The sequence below is a fragment of the Schistocerca cancellata genome, chromosome 1 (assembly GCF_023864275.1).
Source record: "Schistocerca cancellata isolate TAMUIC-IGC-003103 chromosome 1, iqSchCanc2.1, whole genome shotgun sequence".
Lineage (NCBI taxonomy): Eukaryota > Metazoa > Arthropoda > Insecta > Orthoptera > Acrididae > Schistocerca > Schistocerca cancellata.
In genome coordinates, this window is record NC_064626.1 from 672,403,049 (window position 1) to 672,430,032 (window position 26,984).

The 26,984-nt window shown below is 42.0% G+C and overlaps 1 protein-coding gene across 3 annotated transcripts in view; it reads left to right on the forward strand.

Annotated features, from left to right (window-relative positions):
* Positions 1-26,984, forward strand: part of LOC126183932 (RNA helicase aquarius) — a 336,087-nt gene that overhangs the window by 219,377 nt on the left and 89,726 nt on the right. For all 3 annotated transcript variants that reach the window (XM_049926283.1, XM_049926297.1, XM_049926289.1), the window contains one exon: positions 26,602-26,739. In XM_049926283.1, coding sequence (XP_049782240.1) covers positions 26,602-26,739 — 138 coding nt within the window. The remainder of the gene's footprint in view (positions 1-26,601; positions 26,740-26,984) is intronic.

A 26,984-nucleotide genomic window follows, 5' to 3' on the forward strand; every position in this document is an offset into this window, starting at 1 on the left:
GGAGAAGCGCATCATCAGCAGCAGAAGAAGTCAGAAGTTTCTGCATCTGAGCCTTAAACGTGCAGACCAGTTGTTCAGCCTCACCGTTTGATTGTGGATGGACCGGCAGGGCCGTGACGTGCATAACGCTGTGACGAGCACAAAAATCCGCAAATTTGGAAGAGGCAAATTGCGGACCATTATCAGTATCAAGAGTAGAGGGAAGGCCTTCCAAAGAAAAAATGCGGGCAAGAGCACTTGTGATTGCCGCGGTGGTAGGCGACATTCAACGGACAATGAAAAGAAAGTTAGAGTAGGCGTCAATTACGAGGAGCCAATAAGTACCTAAAAAGGGTCCCGCGAAGTCAGTATGAATGCTCTCCCAGGGCGTCTCAGGCGAAGGCCATGGTGATAAAGATAACTTCGGGGCGGCGGCCTGTGACGCACAAGGGCCGCAGGCAGCGACCATGTGTGCTATGTCAGAGTCGATGCCAGGCCAGTACACATTACGGCACGCCAGAGATTTTGTGCGAGACACACCCCAGTGCCCTTGGTGAAGGAGGCGCAAGACTGAAGCACGCAAAGATGCAGGTACCACAACACGCGGCGAAGCATTGTCAGTGGAAAGGAGTAAAACACCATCCCTAGCCGTGAGGCAGTAGCACTAAGTGTAGTAGTTCCGCAACGGACCAGAAGTCTTAGTGGACGGGCGATCTGGCCAACCCTTCTGAATACAGCGTAAAACCCGGGAGAGGGTAGGGTCAGAACCCGTAGCAGCCACCAGCCGGTCCCCGGTGATGGGGAATCCGTCCACAACCCGCTGCCCGGCAACATCCAGGTGGAAACACAAAAGTTCGTCCCTATCAAATGCCAGATCAGGACCCATGGGAAGGCGAGACAGAGCATCAGCATTCGCATGGTGAGCCGTCGGCCGGAAATGTATCTCGTAATTGAAATGAGACAAGTAAAAAGCCCAACGCTGGAGGCGGTATGCAACCTTGTCGGGAAGTGACGTTGATGGATGAAACAAGGAAACAAGTGGTTTGTGATCCGTAACAAGATGAAATTTGAATCCATAGAGAAAAAACATCAAACTTATGAAGAGCATAAATAATGCCCAAAGCTTCTTTTTCAATTTGAGAATACTTTTGTTGGGCATCCATGAGCGTTTCGGAGGCATAAGCAATGGGTTGTACAGAACCGTCAGAAAAACGGTGTGCAAGGACTGCACTGACCCCGTATTGAGAGGCGTCCGTGGCAAGAACAAGATGTTGGCCAGGTCGATAAGTAGCCAGGCACGGGGCCTGTTTCAGCATAGTCTTCAATTTCTGGAAAGCCCCATCACATGACGCGGCCCAGTGAAAAGGCACGTTTTTATGCAATGGCTGAGCCACCGAAGCAGCAGATGGTAAAAACTTGTGATAGTATGCTATTTCCCCAAGAAAGCCTGCAGTTCTTTAACGGATGTAGGGCGAGGAAGGGCATCGATGGCAGCGACAGTTTGCTGAAGCGGACGAATACCATCCCGAAAGAGTTGGAAGGCCAAGTACGTGATAGATGCCTGAAAAAACTGATTTCTGATGATTACACTTAAGACCGGCGGTCTGTAAGACATGAAAAAGTGTGCAGAGATTCTGAAGATGTTCGTCAGTGGTGAAGCCAGTGTCAACAATATCGTCCATGTAATTGATACACCCAGGGACAGGGAACAATAATTGTTACAAAAATCGCTGAAAGAGAGCAGGGGCGCTGGCAACCCTGAATGGCAAACGTTGGTATTGATAGAGGCCGAAAGGCATGTTAAGGACCAGAAACTCCCAGGAAGCAGCGTTGAGAGGAAGTTGATGATAAGCTTCTGAAAGGTCAATTTTAGAAAAATACTGGCCTCCAGCAAGTTTAGTAAACAATTCTTCAGGTCGAGGCATAGGGTAAGTGTCAATGAGGCATTGAGCATTTACAGTGGCTTTAAAATCGCCACAGAGACGAATATCACCATTGGGCTTAGCAACGACGACGACAGGAGAGGACCACTCACTGGAGGTGACAGGAAGCAAGACCCCTGAAGTAGTGAGACAATCCAGCTCTCGTTTTACCCGATCATGAAGGGCCACAGGAATGGGCCGTGCCCGAAAAAACTTAGGCCGAGCAGTGGGTTTGAGCATGGTATGAGCTTCAGAGTCACTTGCGCGGCCTATCTCAGGAGAAAAAAAGGGACGAAAATGTCGTTGACAAGGAATCCAATTGAGCATAAGGAATAGAATCAGAGACGATATTGACAGAGTCATATATGGAGAACCCAAAAACGCGAAAGGCATCGAAACCGAAAAGATTTTCTGCGTTGCTCTGGTCGACCACAAATATGGGAACAGTGCGAACGACGGATTTGTAAGATACCTCAGCATTAAATTGTCCCAAGAGAAAAATCTTCTGTTTATTGTACGTCCTTAATTGCCGAGTGACAGGTGATAGGAGTGGAGAACCCAACTGAAGATACGTCTGAGAATTAATTATAGTGGCAGCAAAACTGGTATCCACCTGCATGCAAACATCCCGACCAAGGATTTGGACAGTGAGGAATAACTTCCCTGAAAGGGAAGAAGTGTAATTGACAGACAACACAGAAGCAGAATCAGCGTCACGGTCATTAACATCATGTATGCGGTCAGATTTGCAAATGGCAGACACATGACCCTTCTTTTTGCAATTGTGACACACGGCCCAACATTGGGGACAGTCCTCTCGTAAATGTTTCGTAAAACACCGCGGACATGAAGAAAGTTGCCGTGGGTTTTGCTGCAGTTTCTTAGAGGGTTGTTTACGGTTAGACCGAGGCTGCGCGTGGGAGCGTACTGCAGCCACATCGGCCAGCGGGAACACACCGCACGCGTCGTCAACAGCGCACAGCGGTTGTATTTCCCCGACGTCACCCCACGCCTCTATTTGTGCCCCAGTGGCGCATGAAATTTCAAAAGACTGTGCGATGGATAGGACTTCATCTAGAGTCAGATTTGCCAACTGAAGGGCACGTTGCCGAACTTGTCGGGCGCCGACCTGATAATCCCATCCTCGTCACCAGTTGTTATATCGTCAAGTTGAACACATATATTTCAAAATGACACAACACATATAAGTCACTGAGTAAGTTGACAAAGCAAGACATGTGAACAGAGTAACATTCGAATGAACACTGAGTCCAAGTCTAGCGGCCGTTGGCTGGCTGACCGCATAGGTGGCGCAGCTGCCGCATGCTGGCAGACAGTGCTGCATGTAGAGTACGCGCGTACTTGCGCGGCGGCACTTTGAAAGATTGGCGAGTCACAACATAAAGTAGTATAGAATCATTTTTATTCATTTGAACTTGACATTTGTTGAAGTTTTTAGTGAAACATACTATTACAATTGTAGCATGTGTGCTACTACATGAACTGTGAACATATTTTATGAATGAAATGAAAGGTAAGTTACATTCTGTGCTATTAATTGTTAATAGCAGTTTAATTGCTGGTGCCATATATATATCTCTAGAGGGTGTGGATGTTGTCTGGTGATTAGATGTGTAGCTTTCTAACAGTGCATATTAGTGTCTTACGTTCACATCTGTTGGGTGCTGGGTGGTAAGTGCCAAACCCACGGATGTCTATGGTTATGTGTTTTCGTAAAGTTGACAGTAACAGCTATGCTGAGCCATGCTTGTGACACTAGCATTCCTGACTTGATGGCTTACATGCAGCAGAGTGGTATGGCCAAGCTGACTGCAAGAAATGCTATTAGCCTGACCCCATCTGTGGTGGGTGTCAGGAGTGTATACATCTGAGGTGTGAACTAAATGGTCAGTATTTATATTTGCCAAAGTGGGTTTGTTGTGGAATTGCCACTGAAAATGTCACATGTATTGTGTGTCAATGTGTCTACAGTTACAGTAACTCGCAGGTCACCAAGCAGGCAGGTGAGCTGTGGCATGTAGGCAGACGGTGTTGTATACAGCTGCACCAATGTATTTCAGCGAGTGGTTCTCATCAGACCTTACCTTTGGGTCCTGCCATTACATCCTTCCCCTCTTTGAAGAATTGGGCCCTCCAAATTCGTTCTGTGGTTGTACCTGAAACTACCTAACTTTTTACTGTATATGCAGTAAATATTCTGCTAGTCTTTGCCTCATACTATTTCTGGGAGTTCTTTTCCAGCTCTTCAGTAGTTGAGCGGCTTCCTCACAGGTGCTAGTACTATTGGTGTAGGTCTGTAGGTGAAAGGTTGATGGGGGCAGGATCTGTGCAACTCTGTGATTGAAATAACAATAGACAGTTATTATTGGCAAAATTACTGAGTGTGACTGATGTGGGAGTTCCTCACATGATCAGACTGTGCTGATTTTGCTGTGATATTGCCTTATATCCCCAAATAATTCTCCATCGAAATTAGACTGTTCTGAGTGGTTAGGATTTGGTCCAAGGAGTTGAGAAGGGTTGAGTTCAAAGTAACACCCAGGTAGGTCAGGTTTCTGCGTGGGAGATTTTCATAGGAAATGTCGTGTACATAAGAATAGTGAATATGTGGTGTTTAAGGATTTGGTTCTGGTAATGGTGGTTGGTAGCCGAAAAGATGGATCGCGTATGTCACGAGTACCATTTATTATGAGACCTTGTCCTTGTAGGCCTGTCTGTTGCATGTTACTTAACCATCCCTGTTCATAGTATGTGCAGATGACAATCACCAGGTATACCACTGAGAAGGACCTCTGTGAGCCTACCCTTTGGAAGTATTCTTTCCATGTGTAATCACCTCCCAAGGACATTCATACACAGGTTCATCCAGGTAACATGTATAGTTTGCATGATGCTGGGACTACATGTATCAGCTGTATGCAACTAACTGTGACTTTCTTGGTCCGGTACCACAACATCTCTGCAGCAGAGAATAATCTGTGGGGCTTCCTGTCAGTCACAACTAGTAGTACGCATCTTCAATTGTATGAACTTCAGATCCCTCACACTGCTGGATAGGAGTGGATGACATAACATTCAGACCACCATGAAAATTACATTATCTAGTTTATGTTTCAAGTCTGCACTGGATAGAAAACTACACCTGCACAAACCACTGTTATTGTAGTAGATATGCACTTCACAAATCAATAAGTTGCACTTCATAACATCAATGTTTCCTACCAGACCAAATTAAACATGCTAAGCTCTTACTGACATCACTGTACATACTGTAATGGGCCACTTCTTGACCCTAGCACGTATGGTGTAGCTGGGGTGACCATAAGAGTAATTTGTTCATTCCACTACATCTTATCTTTCTTATCTCTCACTTCCCTCTCCCTTTCAAGGAAGCTGTCAGCAATTGAGGCAGGTTTCCAGAGCAGACTTAAGTAGGTGGATTTATCCCAGCTGCACCACAGTTGTACAAGTCTCAAGTTGCAGATTTACATTGACCAGAAAGGGCATTTCGGTCATTTGATAATGAATTTATTTGTCTTCCCCTTCAGAACATAGGAGTTGATCATCATTGCCCATTGCCATACATGGTACTTTGGCAGCGTGACCTTCTCCTTTTGTGTGTCCTGACACTCTCTAAGGCTTTTGTATTTGCTCCTTTAACCTGGTGCCATATGCCTCTCAGTCTCTTAGCAAAACTAGGTACAGCTGAGACATCTTCTGCAGGGATTTATTTACAAAATTTTGAAGGGGAAGGTATCTTCCATCCATAAATAACTGCATACAGCAATAATCCTGTGCCATGATGCGCTTCTGGGTTATAGGCAGCCAACACATACAGTAGTAGTGTGTCCCAGTCACTTGTGACTGCTCGCGCAATAACTTAACATTTTCCCTATGGTTTGATGCAGTCATTCTGTCTATAAAAGTCAATGCAGGTATTTCATTAGTTTGGGAATAAATTTGGTACCCTATCAGCTACCTTGGTATAGAGTGTCTCTGGCTTAAAATCCAGTGGATAACCATTGCTGGAACTATAGTCTCTTCCTGCTGATTCAGCACAACACTCATAGATAAATAACATGAAAAGTGTCCAGTTATAATCATTACATATCAATTACCCACCAGTTCTGTCAACCTCTGCATGCATTTTTTTTATGACTAAGCTCAGCCTGTTTTGCATAGGATATGCAGTTACTTTTACTTATTGTTACATGTTCTGTTTGCACTATTCACACCAGTTGCTTTCTGCAACACACCGTTCAGTTGTTCGACAACCCCTGTGCCCAGCAAGGCAGCGTTGTGAGTCTGCCTCAGCACTTCATCATGTAAGCTTATCGGCAGGGTCATAAGTCACCACAGAACTCAACTTAAGTCAGACAGAGCTGACAGTCTCAGTAAGTGACCTGAGCCTTTGCCATTTGTCTTTTGCAACAATGCCAGCATGCTCCACCACATATTCATTACAATTTAGTCCATATACAATACTGTATATGCCTCAGAACAACTGGAAAATGTGGGAAAACCACTGGAATTTTTAGAATTCCAAGAATTTTTCATTGTTTTAGTTTTCAGTTAAATCTGTGTAATTTTGACTGGCAGGAACTGACACTCTAATAAAGAAATTTACTTTAGTGTGCTACCGCAGTATAATACTACAGCAATGAAATATGAATTAGAGAATAACACCAAAATAAAACTTTAATTGCAAAAAAAAAAAAAATGCACAATTTACAACAACAAAAACACAGTGCACACAAGCATCTGCCAACACCAAAATGTCTTTTAGACTATGCAATACTTTGTAATAAGGAACTGCTTTTGATGCTGGGCCTCATTACAATGAGCGTGACATCACAACAGGTCGCGGAAAAGTACTGTGAATGGGGCTTTGAGGCTGTTACTTTCAGAGTAAATTTTCTTGTTTGAAAGGTGATTTATGTTAGCTGTGAGAATGTGTGATGAATTTCTTAAATCACAGAGTGTTAAACTGTCATTTTAACACTGAGTACCAGTCAGTCAGAAAAATTTTGGGCCCAAAAGACCAGCCTAATGTGCCATTATTTAAAATTTTGCTGGCGCACTTGTGTTTGATTAAGGGTAACATACACATCTAGGTTAGTTTTTGATATTTATTTTAGTTCTTTCATAGATTACAAATTATACAATAATGTTCAAGAAACGTATAATTGTCCTTCAAAAGAAGAAAAAGTATATTGTCCCTTAACATAGAAAAAAATGTATTTTCATGGGGAGAAAAGTTTATTTTCACCGAAGAAAATGTATATTTTCACTCACGAGAAAGGATATTTTTAAAGGGGAAATCCAGGAAATTATTATTATTATTATTATTATTATTACTATTATTCATATACCCCCAGATATATGTTACTGAACATTTTCTGGGAGCAGTGTACTACTACAAAATTGAACTCATTAAGCCGTAAAACCCATCTGGCCAAGCAGCTAGTTGGATCTATAAGGCCCATCAGCCATTTTAATGCTGTGTGATCTGATATGACTTTGAAGGGCCTACCATGTAGGTAACAAAGGAAATATGTGATACCATAAATCAGGCTAAGAAGCTCCTTCTCTGTCACCGAGTAATTATTTTCTGCGATATTTAATTACCTAGAAGCATAGGCTATCGGGTACTCTGCCCCACCTATTTCCTGGTTTAACACGCACTGTAAAGTGCGCTTGCTGATATCACCAGATAAAATTAATTGCTTTTCATAATTTGGGAAGCAAGGATGGGACTAGAGGCCGATAAATCCTTTAATTGCATGTAGCATCTTTTGAAGTCTGGAGTCCTTGAAACTTTATTCTCTTCCTTAACAGATTTGAAGGGGGCTTGGTACTTCCACAAACTTCAGCACCAACTTCCTATAATAATAATTAGCCAAACTTAAAAAGGACTGAAGTTCTTTTCCATAGTGAGAATAAGACATTCTAATATGTCTTGCAAAAGCTGTGGGTCTCTTTGTACACCATCCCGGCTGATGATTTAGCCCAAATAGCGAACTTCCTTCAATACAAAATGACAGTTTTCCAGACTAAGTGTCAGGTGTGTAGCTTGCAGTCAATTAAAGGTGTCCCACAAATGAGCCATGTGTTCTTGGATGTATTTAGAAAATACTGTGATATTGTTTGGGTATGCCACGTAATGTTTTGATTTAAGGATTCATAATATGCCATCCAATAGCCGTTGAAACGTTGCTGGTGCATTCTTCAACTTGATTGGCATTCAATAGTACTGACTGTATGGAAGCATAAGTAGGGTTTTAGGTCTGTTCTCCAATGTTGCTCCAGCTGATAGTACACTCTTCACAAACTCTTGGTCATAAACGATGACATTTCCTCAGGTTATCCAGAGTTTCTGTTTGGCATTGTGTTGCATCTGTGACGGAATGTTGATGTAAATAGTGATCGTCACAACAAAATCTACAGGTCTTACTCCCATCTGAGCTCTTCTTTGGTACAATTACTGCCGGCATCCTGCCCTAGCTGGTATTCTCTTCTATTATCCGGTCATGGAGTTGGAGGGATGTAGAACGTAGAACTCAGTATGGTTTTCTATACGGGAATTGTATGCTGTGTCATTGATATAGCTGGCAGTGGTCTTGGAGTGTGGAACAATTCTGCATATTCCACTAACAACTTTTCCATTACCTCCGTATCGCTTCCTCGCAAATGTAATACTTTTCCTTGCAGTGCGGCTCATTTAATCACAAATTTTTGTACAGTGGTAGGGGGAGTACCATAATTAACTCACAAACAGTTGTGATCAGTGTGGAGTGAGTGTTGGTTGGACGTGTGTTTGAAGGTCACTTTATTACCTATTTCTTTAATATCTCGAAATCTGTGGCCTGTAGCAAATACATATTTGAGAATAAAATTTAAGTACTTTAAATTTCCAACAGAAAAAGATCCTATTAATTTTTCTCTAAGTTTGCATAATGCAGAGATTGAAAAATTGCAAGTTATTAAAAGTAGTGTTTTAATGGCTTAAAATTGATCTTTATTGTTAAATGAAGCGGGTTAAGAACAAATATTAAACCTGTATACCAAATCCAAGTGCAGTAGAGCCATATGAAAGGATAAATTCTGTTCTGGTCATGTGACGGTATCGATCAGGGTGAAGGGTAAAAGTGTGTGGGAAGGCAGGTCCCCAGAATGTAATCATGCTCTCACCTCCCTCATATGTCAGCAAACTGATGAGAAAGCAGATGTCCATTCTCTCTACCCCACTGCATCACAGCAAGTGACTTTCAAAATTCCTTATACACTTGTACTGCTAAGCCCAACTTCAGGTGCACATTGCGTAGTAGACTTGTGGACAATTAACAAATGTTTCCAATTTGAAAGCCGACGAAGCAGGACTTGTAGCTGTACGTTGTCTTCCTGATCTTTCTTTGTGAATATCACAGACCGTTCCATGCAATTCAAACTTGTCAATGATGCGTTTAATTGTTGGGTGGGTTGGCAGTTCTATTTCAAACTCCTACCTCCACTGACGTTGCACTTCAACGGCATTATCAAACTTGAAAAACCACTTCACAATACATTTTCATTGCTCGAATGGAAAGTGTGCTCCAGCCACCTTGTTTCCTCAATACCGAGATGAAAGTACCAACATCTGTTGAGCCAAAGACCATACTACAACATACTTGTAACTCAAATCCAACGTGTATTTACACTGTGAGTGCCTCTCAATGCCCCCTTTCCTCAAACCAGAGGCTCCTCAAAGCCCCCTTTCCCCATCATCCATTTAAACCAAAAGCTGTCCCAGGTGTCATCAGAAGTTTGACTGATGGGGAAGACATCATGGATTTCAAAGCCTTGTTACTGTATCCAGGCAGTCCCTCCACTCCCCCTTGCTCTACAAGTGTCTCACAACCTTGTCACACCGAGCGAGGTGGCGCAGGGTTATCACACTGGACTCACATTTTGGATACGACAGTTCAATCTCGTGTACGGCCAATCTGATTTAGGTTTTCTGTAATTTCCTTAAATCGCTTCAGGCAAATGCTGGAATGGTTCCTTTGATAGGGCATGGCTGACTTACTTTCCCATCCTTCCCTAATCTAATGAGACCGATGACCTTGCTGTATGGCTTCTTCCTCCAAATCAATCCAACCCAACCACCCTGTCACAAGGAAGGGGGTAAATCAAAACCACATCACTGAAATGGCTCCCATACTTCAGCAGAATATTAATGGATACAGTACTCATCTGGAGAATTGAGACTCCTTGTACAGGACAGACCTTTTTGCCTCTGACTTCTAGAGACTCAATTTAAACTGACCGATGCACCTGTACTTGGAGGCTATCATTATGGAAAAGATGACGTTACTGATGACAGGGCAAAAGATGGGATGGCAATGTTCATCAAGGAAACTTTCAAGTCCTCACCTGTGCCCTTAACTACAATGTTACAAGTGGTCGCTGTTTGGATAGTGGTCCATCTTGCTGTCATGGTGAGCTCTTGTGTACCTACCACCGCATGAGTCCATTGACAGTAAGGCCCTCACACATCTTCCTGCTGAACTACCCCTTCTCTTTTTCCTTTTAGGGGACTTTAATACTCACAGTGTGCTATGTGGTAGTAACACCACTTGTCCCGACAGTCAGATACTTGAGAATTTGCCACACCCTACAGGCATCATGTTAATGAAAATGGATCAAGCTACACATTTTATCACCAGTTCTGGTTTGTCTACAGCCATAGACCTCTCCTTCTGCTCACCTGCCTTGCAGACTCTGGTCAATGGAGAGTGGATGATGACCTTAATGATAGTGACCACTGTCCCATCTATACCGGCAATTAGTTATTTTCCAGCAATGTGACGGGGTCCAGGACTGGGTGGATACTTTACGAGGTGCATTCAAGTTCTAAGGCCTCCGATTGTTTTTCTCCAGACTGGAAAGAGATAGAAACATGCGCATTGTTTTAAAATGAGGCCGCGTTCATTGTCAATACATCCCAGAGATGGCAGCACCGTACGGCAGATGAAATTTTACTGCCAGCGGCGACAATGAGAACTGTTTTAAATACTTAAAATGGCGACGTTTTCCTTACTTGAACAGCGTGCAATCATTCGTTTTCTGAATTTGCATGGTGTGAAACCAATTGAAATTCATCGACAGTTGAAGGAGACATGTGGTGATGGAGTTATGGATGTGTCGAAAGTGCGTTCGTGGGTGCGACAGTTTAATGAAGGCAGAACATCGTGTGACAACAAACTGAAACAACCTTGGGCTCGCACAAGCCGGTCTGACGACATGATCGAGAAAGTGGAGAGAATTGTTTTGGGGGATCGCCGAATGACCGTTGAACAGATCGCCTCCAGAGTTGACATTTCTGTGGGTTCTGTGCACACAATCCTGCATGATGACCTGAAAATGCGAAAAGTGTCATCCAGGTGGGTGCCACGAATGCTGACGGACGACCACATGGCTGCCCGTGTGGCATGTTGCCAAGCAATGTTGACGCACAACGACAGCATGAATGGGACTTTCTTTTCGTCGGTTGTGACAATGGATGAGACGTGGATGCCATTTTTCAATCCAGAAACAAAGCACCAGTCAGCTCAATGGAAGCACACAGATTCACCGCCACCAAAAAAATTTTGGGTAACCGCCAGTGCTGAAAAAATGTCCTGGGACAGCGAGGACGTAATCCTTACCCATTGCATTCCAAAGGGCACTACGGTAACAGGTGCATCCTACGAAAATGTTTTGAAGAACAAATTCCTTCCTGCACTGCAACAAAAACGTCTGGGAAGGGCTGCGCATGTGCTGTTTCACCAAGACAACGCACCCGCACATCGAGCTAACGTTATGCAACAGTTTCTTCGTGATAACAACTTTGAAGTACTCACCTGACCTGGCACCTAGTGACTTTTGGCTTTTTCCAACAATGAAAGACACTCTCCGTGGCCTCACATTCACCAGCCGTGCTGCTATTGCCTCAGCGATTTTCCAGTGGTCAAAACAGACTCCTAAAGGAGCCTTCGCCGCTGCCATGGAATCATGGCGTCAGCATTGTGAAAAATGTGTACGCCTGCAGGGTGATTACGTCGAGAAGTAACGCCAGTTTCATCGATTTCGGGTGAGTAGTTAATTAGAAAAAAAATCGGAGACCTTAGAACTTGAATGCACCTCGTACACCAATGTGTCATTGTGCCAATGATGTATCCATCTCAAAGAGGACCTAGGAGACAACAGGTCTGCTGGTGGAATGATGAGTGTCATTCTGCAGTCAGTTACAGGAGGGCAGCTGTGAACAGATTCAGTCAGTGCCCTACAGATTTGAATCTTGCAACATTGCAAATGGTGCAGGTAAAGGTGAGGAGAATAATTTGGGAGACTTAGCAGAGGTCTTGGTAAAAGTTCCTGAACTCCATCAGCAGGTCTACATCCACAAGTAAGGTATGGTAAGCAACTCACGACAGCCAATAGCAGCTGTATGATAGCAGGAGTCTCTCCTAATATCACCCAGAGACATGGCACAGACAATGGCTGAATCGTATAAGTCTCTTACTGCAGACTCTAGCCACAATCCTACTTTCTGTTGCTTATGGGAGACACAGGAGAAGGCTGATTTTGATTTCCATTCCACCAACATGGACTAATACAACCAACTTTTTTCTGTGTGGGAGTTGGATTCTGCATTATCACTAGCTTGTGATACTATTCCCAGACACAACCTGATAACTTACACCATGTTGAAACAGCTGTACCCTCATTCAAAGGAGGTCCTTCTTCAGTGAAATTTGGATAACCGGTGGCTTTCCCAACTTGTAGAAAGAATGTATTTTAATCCCAGATTTAAAACCAGAGAATGAACATGTGAAACTCTGTAACTACTGTAGCATTAGCTAGACAACATTGGAGCATATGTTCAACCGGTGCCTAGTGATACCAGTTCTTGATGCCAAGTCCTACTAAGATGCTCCCTGTGCAGGTTCAGTAGGTATCACTCCACACTTGATAACTTGACCCTGCTCAAAGCTGCAATTCAACCTGCTTTTCTTTGTAAGCAACACCTTACCAGTGTCTTTGTGAATTTGTAAAATGTCTACAATATTATCTGGGGCCAACCTTGCAATGGCTAATTGGCAATTGCATTTGACACTCAGGTGCTGGGAGGAATGGTATCTGCACCACAGGTTTTAAATGCTCTTTGGAGAAAACTGTAAGTCGGTTTTAATCACGGACACATTTTTAATTTACCCTTTTTAAAACTGGGCGATACTGTTCTCACCTTTAAGGAAAAGGTGAAATATCTGGGCTTCACTTTCAATAAGCAGCTAATATGGTTGCCACACTTTAAAAACTGAAAGTGAGATGCCTCAAGGTCTTAAACATCCTTTAATGCATCAGTCACATGTATACCAGGTTTATGGGTCAGCTATACTTTTGTGCCTCTAAATGCTGGATATGATTCACCACGTGCATATTAAGGTGTCAGTAGGGGCTTATCACACGAGTCCAGCTGCTAGTATCTAACAGTTTTGCACAACAACTTTTCAGTCAGACCCGTGGACAACAAGGCCATTTGAGATCCATGCGAGGGAGAGCCTTGAGCTACAACAGGTCGCTGGCATTAAGGTCCAAAGCCAGGGATGAAGTAGGAGATCCCCCTGACTATTAAAGAGGCCCAGATTACTTTTAGAACTGATTGATTGCAGGAAGAATTGTACCCCAGACTATATTTTTGAACTTAAATTTAACAAGATTGTACATTTCCACCAGGATTTTATTACTGATTACATGGAAGAGTTTAAGAAGGGAGGTTTTATTGGCCGCTCTGTCATGTTCCTGACACTGTCCTCAGGATAGGGCTCCCAGAGCAATTTTCAGTTTATGAAGTGGAATTGTTGCTACCCTGGGTGCAGTGGAACAGATGAGACAGCAGCATGATAAGAAATTCCTCATCTGCTCAGTTTCTCAAAGTGTCCTTCTCACAGTTGGTCAGATGTACCCAGTAGATTGGATGGTAGAAGAAGTGCATGATGCTCTCCTCCTCCTGGAAAGGCAGAACAAGGAAATAAATGTCTGCTGGATTCTAGGGCATATAGCAATTACGAAAAATGAACTCGCTGATGGAACTGCCAAGGGGGCTTCCTTCTTTCCAACTACTGCTTGCTATTCAGTCCCCCTGCAAGCTGTTGCCTCATTTGTGACCAAGGAGATCAGTGTTGGTGGGAGGCTCAGTGGCTGGAAATGAGGAATAATAAACTATGTTCTGTAAAACCTTCAGAGTGATTATGGCTTACCTCCTTTCGACTGCAATGAGCAAAAGAAGTAGCTCTTACACAGCTTAGAGTGAGACGTTGCCCATTAACACATGGCATTCTCTTACGGCATGAGGAACCCTCATTGTGTCACAGATGTGGACGCAGCTGTCAGTATGACAATTTTAACTAAGTGTGTATTGTATGACAGTCTGAGGATTGATCTGTGTCTCCCATGGGACCTGCCCTCTGTTTTAAGGGATAATGAGGTGAGTATGATTCATGTTTTAAGCTTTTGTGGAATGTCCGGACTTCTTCCGAAAATATTGGGTGTGTTGCAGAGTGGTTTGGTCACCCATTATTTAATACGCATCCAAACGCAGCCACCTGTCCTCCTCTTACCTGTGTCTGTACTTGTATTTTATCCTTGATTTTATCTACTTATTCTGTTATGTTTTGTTGAATTTTATTAATTGCTTTTCTGGTGCTCACCTTATCAGGGTTGCCTGTCAATTCTTGTGTGTGAATGCAACTTGGTTTACGAATTTATTGTTATTTTTTAATAGATTTCCACCACGCATGTCTGTCTTCATGCAAGGGCTCTGATAAGCTTTCTGTTTAGCACTCTTATCCACAAATAATAATAATAATAATCACCACCACCACCATCATCATCATCATCATCTTAGCTCCATTGGCACTGCTACCCATGGCCCCAACATCATTGCTTTACACAGCAATCCGTTCCACACAGTGAATTGTGGACACTACGCACATGTTTACATACTATGTCAACCCGTTTTGCTGCTTGTCATTGTGCAAAACCATGACCGAATGTCTGTATCACTGCTTCTTTTTGGCTTAAACTACCTATGTTGGTGTGTCTCTTAGCAGGTATCTGTACGACTTCATGCTCAAACTCACTTAAACTCAATGACTACCTATCCAAACTATTAGAAGGCTCCTTAAGCCCCAACAACTTCTTGAGAGCTGCATGGTTAGTTACCACCTAAAACCTCTTCCCATAGATGTACCATTGGGAATATGTGATTTCATATGTCACACTAAGCATCTCTTTTTCTGTTGTCAAGTAGTTCTCTGCTCTTATCAACTGCCTAGAAGCATATGCTAGTGGATGCTCATCTCTGTTTAGTATTTAGCTGAGATCACACCCTATAGATCGATTAGAGGCATCAGTTGACAAGATAAACTCTTTCTTATAGCCCAGAAAAATTTGTGTTGGGCTTGATATCAAAGCTCACTTCAACTCCTCGATCGCGTCTTGGCATTCCATTGTGCATTTGAACTTTAACCTCTATTTTTAACAGTCATGTAAGTGGTCCTGCGCCATATCTGTAAACCCTTTTATAAATTTTCAATAATAATCCTCTAACCCTAAAAAAGATTTTAACTCTTTGGTTTTATTAGGAATTGAAAACTCCCCTACTGCCTGTATCAACCTCAGATGTGCCTTAACCCTTTCACTGCTAATGACACACCCTAAATACATAATTTCTTCAATGCAGAGTGACACTTTTCCATGATTAATGTTAAACTTGCTGCTCATGATCTTCTGAAAACTTCTCGCAAATGTCGCATGTGCTCTGCCATATCCTTCTTGAAAACAGTTACCTCAGGCGAGGTTTCAGTCTCCTCTGTACTCCATCCAACAAGTGCTGGAACATTGCCAGAGCATTTTTTCACCTGAATGGAATACTGCAGTACTGAAAATAGCCCCAGGTACCAAGAACGTGGCCGGCCGAGCGGTTCTAGGCACTACAGTCTGGAATCGCGCGACCGCTACGGTCGCAGGTTCGGATCCTGCCTTGGGAATGGGTGTGTGTGATGTCCTTAGGTTAGTTGGGTTTAAGTGGTTCTAAGTTCTAGGGGACTGATGACCTCAGAGGTTAAGTCCCATAGTGCTCAGAGCCATTTGAACCAAGAACGTGTTTTTGTATGGTCCTCCTGGTATACCTCTATCTCATGGCACCAACTCCTCAGATCTAAAGTGGAGAAGCATTTACACTGCCCCACATTGTTGATAGTTTCAGTGATGCGTGGGACTGGATACACATCATTTATGGTTTTGTTTTTAAGATTTGTAATCACAATGGAATGTATATCTTGTTGTCCCATTTGGGACTTTTTCTGTATAAACTAACAAGGCTGCACTCTTTGGAATAGTACTTTACGCCATTACCTGATCTGCTGGCTGTTGAGTAATGCATTCTTCTAATACTGGTTGCAAACATCATGGTATTCTGTAGTATGATATGCTGGCAACTCAGTTCTTGTAGGAATATGGTTGTATGCTATAGTTGTTGCTGGTAAAGGCCTTTGAGGAGTAAACAAATTCTCAAAGTCAAACAATAATTTCTCTATCTCCAATTTTCCTGTACCTCTAAGATGCCCCAACTTAATATGCAATACAATTTTATTATTGGTTTGCAGACTATCCTGGTACACACAGACTGAGTCACTATCCACATCAACCAGGGCTTCGAAATTAGCTACCAACATTCCGTTAGTAGGCTTTACTCCACTGGTGCCAGAATTATCTAAATTCACGGACAATACTTTCCCATCCAAGTCCTCTCATATTCATAGCAAGTTTTTCTAGCAAGCAGAATGAATTAACAGGCCATTCTAGTTCTATTTTTATGTAGACCAACTTCCTCATATCTTACAGCACAGTAACATCTGAACACTAGTGACTATTTCTCCTAGCTGGAACGCTGTCCCTCTAAGTCGAACTGTACATCGCCTAAGGTCGATTTTGGCATACTGTGTTATCAGAAAGTCTTAATCCTAATATCGTGCAGTAATTGTCACTTTTTTGGGGCACAACCTTTATGCATTGCTTAAAATGCTACATGTCATCCTGAAAATCTACCGTTGCTGGACCCAAAGACTCCACATGACTATTACCAACTCCACATAAATAATAGCGTGGAGAGTTTAATCGTCTCTTCACTCTGGGGTACCCTTTCAGACCCTTCTAGACATATCAAGCAGCAAGCCCCTTAAAAATGCATCCATTGACCTCTGCTCCACTTTATAGAGTAAGACTCTGTTTGCCTCATCACTTTTGCCTAATTCATATTACTGTACATTCACATTCCGTATTCTGTTCACAAAATTTTCTACCAGCTCGTTATGCTTCTTTGACAGACTACCCAACTCCTCGTGAGAAATCCTCACAGTGTTTTGCTTCTGGTACCTTTGTAGCCGATCTTTTTTTCAATTCATCAAATTTCTGTGTGCTTCTTACTCCCTTTGTACTTCTGAAATATGTGTTGGCTACCCTTTCTGACCCTAACTTTTTCAAGTTCAATAATTGACCTCGACCAACACCAAATACTAGCTACTAACTGCAGGTCATCCAAAAGAGACAATACATTGTCACTCGACTTTCCAGAGAAGGTGTGATTGAACTGACTGTAGCTGAATCTAACAAAGGAGTAGGTTGCCAATATTATGAAAAGGTTAATTGCTACTCACCATATGGTGGAGATGTTGAATTGCAGATAGGCAAAACAAAAAACCTGTTGAACAAAGCTTTCAGCCAAACAGGCCTTCACTAGAATAGACAATATACCTGCACACACACTCATGCAAATGCCAGACTTTGGCTTTGGCAGCCAGTGACTGTAGTCATTTATATGAGTTGCATTTGAGTGTGTGTGTATATTTTGATGAAGGCGTGTATGGCCGAAAGCTTTGTTTGACAGTATTTTTGTTGTGTCTATCTGTGACTCAGAATCTCCACTATATGGTGAATAGCAATTATCCTTTTCGTAATATTGTCATTATCACTCTGTGTTTTCCATTGTTTGAAAAGAATAGGTTGCTCAGCTAATTCCAATTATTCCTCCCTAGCTGCAAGCCTGTTATGCAGGTCTGCATTATTTGCTGTTAGCTCTGTTTTTTTCATTAACCTATGCTTAAATTGCCTCCCGACTTGTGACACCCTGTGTTTTAGACTCTGCCATTGCATTTCCTTAATCTCCAGTACACACTAAGGAACACAAAATACATTCACAACAGGCTATATCTACATCTACATTTATACTCCGCAAGCCACCCAACGGTGTGTGGCGGAGGGCACTTTACGTGCCACTGTCATTACCTCCCTTTTCTGTTCCAGTCGCGTATGGTTCGCGGGAAGAACGACTGTCTGAAACCCTCCGTGCGCGCTCTAATCTCTCTAATTTTACATTCGCGATCTCCTCGGGAGGTATAAGTAGGGGGAAGCAATATATTCGATACCTCATCCAGAAACGCACCCTCTCGAAACCTGGCGAGCAAGCTACACCGCGATACAGAGCGCCTCTCTTGCAGAGTCTGCCACTTGAATTTGTTAAACATCTCCGTAACGCTATCACGGTTACCAAACAACCCTGTGACGAAACGCGCCGCTCTTCTTTGGATCTTCTCTATCTCCTCCGTCAACCCGATCTGGTACGGATCCCACACTGATGCGCAATACTCAAGTATAGGTCGAACAAGTGTTTTGTAAGCCACCTCCTTTGTTGATGGACTACATTTTCTAAGGACTCTCCCAATGAATCTCAACCTGGTACCCGCCTTACCAACAATTAATTTTATATGATCATTCCACTTCAAATCGTTCCGCACGCATACTCCCAGATATTTTACAGAAGTAACTGCTACCAGTGTTTGTTCTGCTATCATATAATCATACAATAAAGGATCCTTCTTTCTATGTATTCGCAATACATTACATTTGTCTATGTTAAGGGTCAGTTGCCACTGCCTGCACCAAGTGCCTATCCGCTGCAGATCTTCCTGCATTCCGCTACAATTTTCTAATGCTGCAACTTCTCTGTATATTACAGCATCATCCGCGAAAAGCCGCATGGAACTTCCGACACTATCTACTAGGTCATTTATATATATTGTGAAAAGCAATGGTCCCATAACACTCCCCTCTGGCACGCCAGAGGTTACTTTAACGTCTGTAGACGTCTCTCCATTGATAACAGCATGCTGTGTTCTGTTTGCTAAAAACTCTTCAATCCAGCCACACAGCTGGTCTGATATTCCGTAGGCTCTTACTTTGTTTATCAGGCGACAGTGGGGAACTGTATCGAACGCCTTCCGGAAGTCAAGGAAAATAGCATCTACCTGGTAGACTGTATCTAATATTTTCTGGGTCTCATGAACAAATAAAGCGAGTTGGGTCTCACACGATCACTGTTTCCGGAATCCATGTTGATTCCTACATAGTAGATTCTGGGTTTCCAAAAACGACATGAACTCGAGCAAAAAACATGTTCTAAAATTCTACAACAGATCGACGTCAGAGATATAGGTCTATAGTTTTGCGTATCTGCTCGACGACCCTTCTTGAAGACTGGGACTACCTGTGCTCTTTTGCAGTCATTTGGAACCTTCCGTTCCTCTAGAGACTTGCGGTACACGGCTGATAGAAGGGGGGCAAGTTCTTTCGCGTACTCTGTGTAGAATCGAATTGGTATCCTGTCAGGTCCAGTGGACTTTCCTCTGTTGAGTGATTCCAGTTGCTTTTCTATTCCTTGGACACTTATTTCGATGTCAGCCATTTTTTCGTTTGTGGGAGGATTTAGAGAAGGAACTGCAGTGCGGTCTTCCTCTGTGAAACAGCTTTGGAAAAAGGTGTTTAGTATTTCAGCTTTATGCGTGTCATCCTCTGTTTCAATGCCTTCATCAACCCGGTGTGTCTGGATATGCTGTTTCGATCCACTTACTGATTTAACGTAAGACCAGAACTTCCTAGGATTTTCTGTCGAGTCGGTACATAGAATTTTACTTTCAAATTCACTGAACGCTTCACGCATAGCCCTCCTCACGCTAACTTTGACATCGTTTTTGCTTCTGTTTGTCTGAGAGGTTTTGGCTGCGTTTAAACTTTGAGTGAAGCTCTCTTTGCTTTCGCAGTAGTTTGCTAACTTTGTTGTTGTATCACGGTGGGTTTTTCCCGTCCCTCACAGTTTTACTCAGCATGTACCTGTCTAAAACGCATTTTACGATTGCCCTGAACTTTTTCCATAAACACTCAACATTGTCAGTGTCGGAACAGAAATTTTCGTTTTGATCTGTTAGGTAGTCTGAAATCTGCCTTCTATTACTCTTGCTAAACAGATAAACCTTCCTCCCTTTTTTTATATTCCTATTTACTTCCATATTCAGGGATGCTGCAACGGCCTTATGATCACTGATTCCCTATTCTGTGCTTACAGAGTCGAAAAGTTCGGGTCTGTTTGTTATCAGTAGGTCCAAGATGTTATCTCCACGAGTCGGTTCTCTGTTTAATTGCTCGAGGTAATTTTCGGATAGTGCACTCAGTATAATGTCACTCGATGCTCTGTCCCTACCACCCGTCCTAAACATCTGAGTGTCCCAGTCTATATCTGGTAAATTGAAATCTCCACCTAAGACTATAACATGCTGAGAAAATTTATGTGAAATGTATTCCAAATTTTCTCTCAGTTGTTCTGCCACTAATGCTGCTGAGTCGGGAGGTCGGTAAAAGGAGCCAATTATTAACCTAGCTCGGTTGTTGAGTGTAACCTCCACCCATAATAATTCGCAGGAACTATCCACTTCTACTTCACTACAGGATAAACTAGTACTAACAGCGACAAACACTCCACCACCGGTTGCATGCAATCTATCCTTTCTAAACACCGTCTGTACCTTTGTAAAAATTTCGGCAGAATTTATCTCTGGCTTCAGCCAGCTTTCTGTACCTATAACGATTTCAGCTTCGGTGCTTTCTATCAGCGCTTGAAGTTCCAGTACATTGATACAACATACATTTACATCTCACGTCCTACTATTATCCATCTTGACTTTGTGCACTGGCTGGCCATATGCCAATACTGATGACAGTTAACACAAATTACTGGTACTGACTCTGTACAAGGTGCAGAATGCCCTGTCAAGTTCACTGACCACATCTCAGAGAATTTCTATAAATCAAGTGGTTCTCCTGGCCATAAAAATGTAACCCTCAAACCCTTGTGCATCACTCACTTAGACTCCATGCCCTCTACACATAAAACAGGAAAAACAACCACAAAAACCAATAGTTTGATCACTTACCCCACTGTTTGACAAAACTGTGCTGTGATTGTGAAGCCATGCTGCATAAAGGTCAACTGTGCTGGCACTGGTTGCCATACGATGTCTACAAGTAGTTCTGACACCACTACATAGCAACGCAGGTGGATGGGGCCGCTACGGTGTAGAGGTGGTGGAGTGGCTGGTTGTAGAGGCAGTAATGCTGACCTGGGGTTGTTATGAAAACTCCACTGCAAGATACACCATATTTTATTTCATCTTGAACTACAATGTCAGAGTGCTGCGATGCCGCTGGATACACCCTCTAAAGGTGTGTGGGCCACCTGCAGTGCTGTTGATTTCAGATGATCATGGCTGCAGGATGGCCACTAAATGTCCACTTCCTGCTTTGCTGACATTGCTTAACTGTGTCAGCAGTGGATGTCTGAGTTAGCACTATATGACCATTAGAGAGCAGTGCCAGTGGCATGTATGTCCATTGAATTCTCGTCGGTGTATGCTGCTACCAAGTTAGGTGCTCCCCCTGGTGCTGGTGCAGAAAGATGACAGCATTACTGCCCTGGCTGCAAATTGCTGCCCTCCAAGGCAGAAGTTCGTTGTTGCCGTGGAGTCTTAGGGTTGGCTCATCCACTGTGTCGTTTTAAGTCTGCGGGTAAGGTGGTGGGGTGGAGCTGGTTGCCGGTACCGGCACTGGCTGATAGCTGGCCCATAATGTGATGGAGACTTGCCATGGAACTGATGTTGCGAAGAGTGCTGCCAGACTGTGTGTAACTGTGCTAGAATCAGAGGGTGTTTTTAGTGGTTAACAGCACATTGTTAGGTTAATAAATTACTTCCAGCCACGTTCAAGTTGACAGTCCTGCATCTCCATGGTGTGGAAATGTCCTGCAGGCCATCTTGTAGTTGCTGGCCCTTTCTGTAATGTGACCATGAATGCGCAACTTGGCCCAGCTGCCTTGAGGTGTACAATCAGGCTCGTGTGTGCAATTACATATCAGTGCCTCTGTGCCTTCGTGCTTGCCTCACACATGGCTGCAATGAAGCATTTTTAATTTAGTAATGCTGAAAACTTAGCAATGACATTACACATTAAATCATTATTTTTAATAATTTGCAGATTTTTTTTTTTTTTTATCGCTCCACCAAACAGACTATTAATCCTAGGGAAAAAATGAACAGGACCTTTTTTGTTGGAATTTAAAGCAGTTTAATTTTATACTCAGATATGTATTCACTACTAGAGACCACAGATTTTGAGTTATACAACAAGGCATACAAAAGTGATCTTCAAGCACACCCCATCCTGGCACCCTTCCCTTACTGGTCAGGAGTTTGGTGTTTTTTTATGTCACCCCATCCTACCAGTGTACCAAAATTTGTGACTGTACCTTTTGGAATTAGTTAACTGGGTTGTACTATTGCTGTTTCAATGATGTGATGTGTACTCAGAAATTCCAGCTATTGCCAACAGAGGAAGTACTTCCATAAAAGCCCAAACATCAAACCCTCCCTCTCTGAAGTTCATCCATACTAAACCTAGGAAATGAATACCATCCCCTCCTATGCCACTTAGTCTACATTGAGGCGGATTCATACTATTTATACCAATTATACCCTGACTTGTTATGGATTCTTGCGACCCCATAGCCAGTAAAATTCTACGCAACATTCCTCCTACATAGGCCGTCAAAGAGTAATCTGTAACTGATTCATAATATGGGTATCCTGTGCTCAAATTTACTGGGAACACTGCACAGTGATCACATTTTTCCCTTTTCTGTTTAATGTTAGTGTACAAACAATAACTTGCGAACACCTTCCCTATGCTTATGGAAGCCTGTGAACAACATTCCTGCTATTAGTATCCAACTCCTGTAAGTCCTGAAAATATTGAGCATTTCATAATTTCTTGTGGCACATTGCTTGTGCCTTAGCATCCCCTGTCAACTTTAACTGAGCCTGACTTCATAACTGCTCATCTTTGAAGCCTCCCAGTTTAGTAGCCATACATAAATCCATACATGTTATAAAAGTGTATGTGTGTGTGTATGTATGTAGGGTTGTGCATATGTTCCACACCTGCTCCTAAGCCACTGAACAATCTCAAGCAATCTTGACACCCATATCCCTTACTGTTAGGTGACAATCACTGTGGGGGTAAAAACCACCTGCCTGTCATAGTTCAGGAGATATGCTGTAATAAACAATGAGATGCATGAAAAACTGCCGCATTGTGCATGACCTTTCAATTTAACATTTCCTTGCTAGTAGCTCTACTGCTAACACATTTTGCAGGCAGTAGCCACATATATCAATGAATGTTCCTACAAAATTATATCATCGTTTGACACAGATGAGGAGATGTGACGACATAAACACTGAGAAGCGAGAAAAAGTGCCACATCATGCATGACATTTAAATTTATTACTTCTTTGCTTCTAATTCTATTATTAACATATTTTGCAGACAGCATGCAAAGGAGATTGACCCAGATAGAGGAGAGGAGGAAGTGTGTGGAGAGACGGGGAGGAGGAAATTGATAGAGAAAGGAAAGAGGATGAGATGGGCAGCGAGTGGGGAGGAGGAGGAGGAGATGGGCAGAGGGATGAGGTGATGGACAGGAGGAGGAGGAGGAGAAGGGGGAGGAAATGGACTAGCAGTGTTGGAATACATATCTGGGCAATGCCGGATACTCGGCTAGTTATCTATGATTTTGATGAAAAAGGAGGTCCTGACGAGGTGTGGTGTTGGAATCTATGATGGGTAAGGACAAGTTAAGAGAGGACCACTTTCTTCTTTCCTCCCCCAACCCTTCAAGTTCCTTTCACAATTTTCTACTATCAGCATGCATTTAAACAATTTGATCAAGCAAGTGGTGAAATGTTTCCTGGCTGATGCCTTTTCACATGATGCCGTTTTGCTTCCATCTGTCACTGCCAAAAGCAGAAAAAATAAATGCCAGGTATTGAGAAAGGAAAAGTAACAAATAACCCTGTAGGCCTATTCAAAAGCATAAGTTGGCACTTCCTTGTATCATCCCTCAGAACACGACAGCTGAAGTGCTGCTGCCGTTGTTGCCATTTGTTGTTGCAGATGTTGATTCACTTCTGACACCACTTGTAAAGGGTGTGGGTATTGTCTGGTGGTGATTGGTTGTCAGGATGAGTCAAAAACAGCTTGTTGATAGTAGAAAGGCTATAAAGAAACATCAAACTTCTCTCAAATTTTTCTTTTGCCCGCATTCTCAAAAATTTTAGAAAAGACAAAATACGATACCACAGATGTAATAGAGTGAATTTATATAAAATAATTAAGCTTTTTTTCTTCAGCATCAGTGACAGTGGGTATATTTTTAAAAGGAAAATAAAAACATCCGTTTTCAGATCCTGAATGTGATTTGTCCAAGATAGCTTTTCTTCTGTTTTCAATCCTAAGAATGTAAAGTGTTTTCTTCATTGATAACTTGGCCACATTGTGGTAATAAAATTGAAATTCTATGACAACTTTGCAGTCAAAACCTGCATGCAGTTAAATAATAATCTGTTTCTGTAAATCAGGAGCTGATGTTTCCCACTACCCTGTTTTGTGTCAAGTTGTCCTAGGACATCCTTTATAAACTGCATTCATCGAGACTTCTCAGAAGACACTACATGTTTTGTTACATACCTTTTCAAATGCAGGTAAAATCTTAGATTATTGTGGGTGCTTGACAGGCTATTTACAGTTAGTTTCCTTCATTCTTTTTTAATTTGATATGCAAGTTGTGTATTGTTAAAGCTACTGCACAATAAACTGCTGTGAAAGAATAATCTGGTTATTTCATCCATACTAAAAAGTCTCCATAGGTAGTTAATTACAAGAGCATCATGTTTATTTGGTGGCAAACTGTTGTGGGAATGTGAAGTTCCTCAGTGAGACACCTCACTGAAAAAAGAAAAGAATTTCTTCAAATGCTTAGAAACATTTTTGCAAATTTGAACATCACTTATTACTGTCTCTACTGACAACGCTCTCTTCCAAGAAATTTAACACATGGAGAAAATTAAATTAAATAAATGGAGAAAATAAAATTAAACATAGTCCCCAACATCTGATGCTATTCCGAACAAAAGAAAATTAACATTAATTGTGTGGTGTAGAGAGATTTGAGACTGAATGAGGGTGCCATGTAATCTGATGTTTTAATGCCTTTTCTATACTTCTGGTGAAAGTCCATTAGTGAAAATTCCAGTAGCAGAGATTGTAACTCTTATATTAATATTTGTGCTGCTTTTTTCTTTTGTGAGGTTTGTTAAAGGGACACATCCTGGCAAATGAAACCTAGTATAAATTCAAAACAGCAAGTGTTAGACACTGTTTATCACAGACACATATAGCATGAGGCCAGTATCAGAAAGTAATGAATAGTTGAAACTATATTAAGTCTTGTAGAATCCACAGCACCTGGTCAGTGCATGCGTATGTGTACCATGTTGAAAGATGTCAACAGACAATATGCGATGCAACAGACTTAACATTACAAAATTTCCAGAAATGTTTGGGAGATAATTAGTTAAAATGGGCGGAGGTAATGCCAGAGAGCTGTTCTGGTAGCTTTAAAACAAATCTTTGATTTGAATATTTAAAAACAAGAGGGCAATAAATCAGGAATAAACATGTAAAATTTTAAAAATATGTAAATAATTGTACAATGGAAAACCTAGGATAGATTGGCAGTGTGTGTTTGTATGTGTGTGTGTGTGTGTGTGTGTGTGTGTGTGTGTTTGGGGGGGGGGGGGGGTGTATTTAATTCTAATAAAGGCCTGTTTGGCCGAAAGCTTTGTTTGACAGTCTTTTTGTTGTGCCTATCACAATTCAGTAGCTCTGCAATATGGTGAGTAGCAACTATCCTTTTCATAATATTGTCTTAATAATTGTACCTAAGAAAGTAATATAGGCTGTGACATGGGTAAGTTCATATTATCGAAGATATTGGAAACAGGGACTATTTCTTCTGAGGTTAAGGAGAAATTATATGAAAAAAAAAAAAAAAAAAAAAAGAATGTTAGCAATGTGAAACTGTGCGTCAAATGTGAGGGCTATGTGGTAGAAGAGAAATTTACTTTTAATTTTGCAGAATTTGGTTAAGTATACACTAAATGATAAATAAGTAAGTGAGTGCACAATATGTATCTGCCAAAAACTTTTCAGAAAAAAAAAGAAAAAGAAAAGCTGATTTGTTTAGGTTTCCTGTATTCATCGTTATCTTCATTGCTTATCAATATGAAGCTCAGTGTTGTAATCTTTATTATATACCTCATAAATACAAAACTTGCGTAACTATTTGTTAAATCTTGTTATTTTCATTGTTTAGGTTGACATTTGAGGATGTTAAAACACGGAAACGAGAGGTGGACAGTGATGATCCAAAACAGTCTGAGCGGAGGATCATTATTGTTGAGCCTCATACAATACCGAGCCGTGGACCATACTTATTCAATGAGCCTAAGAGGTAAGTATCATGTGAAGTGAAGAAATGTATGTTTGTTTATATAAGGTAGTTATGCAAATATCTCATTTATTCCGGGAGAACTTGGATGCCTTGTTGCGCTATCTGTCAGATAGGGGAAAGCAAATTATTATTTGTGGGACTTCGATGTTGATGCACTGAAAGAGTGTAATAAGAAGAATGACCTGGAAGTCTTGCTCGGTTCTTTGAATTTGACACCTGTCATTAATTTTCCTACTTGGGTAGTA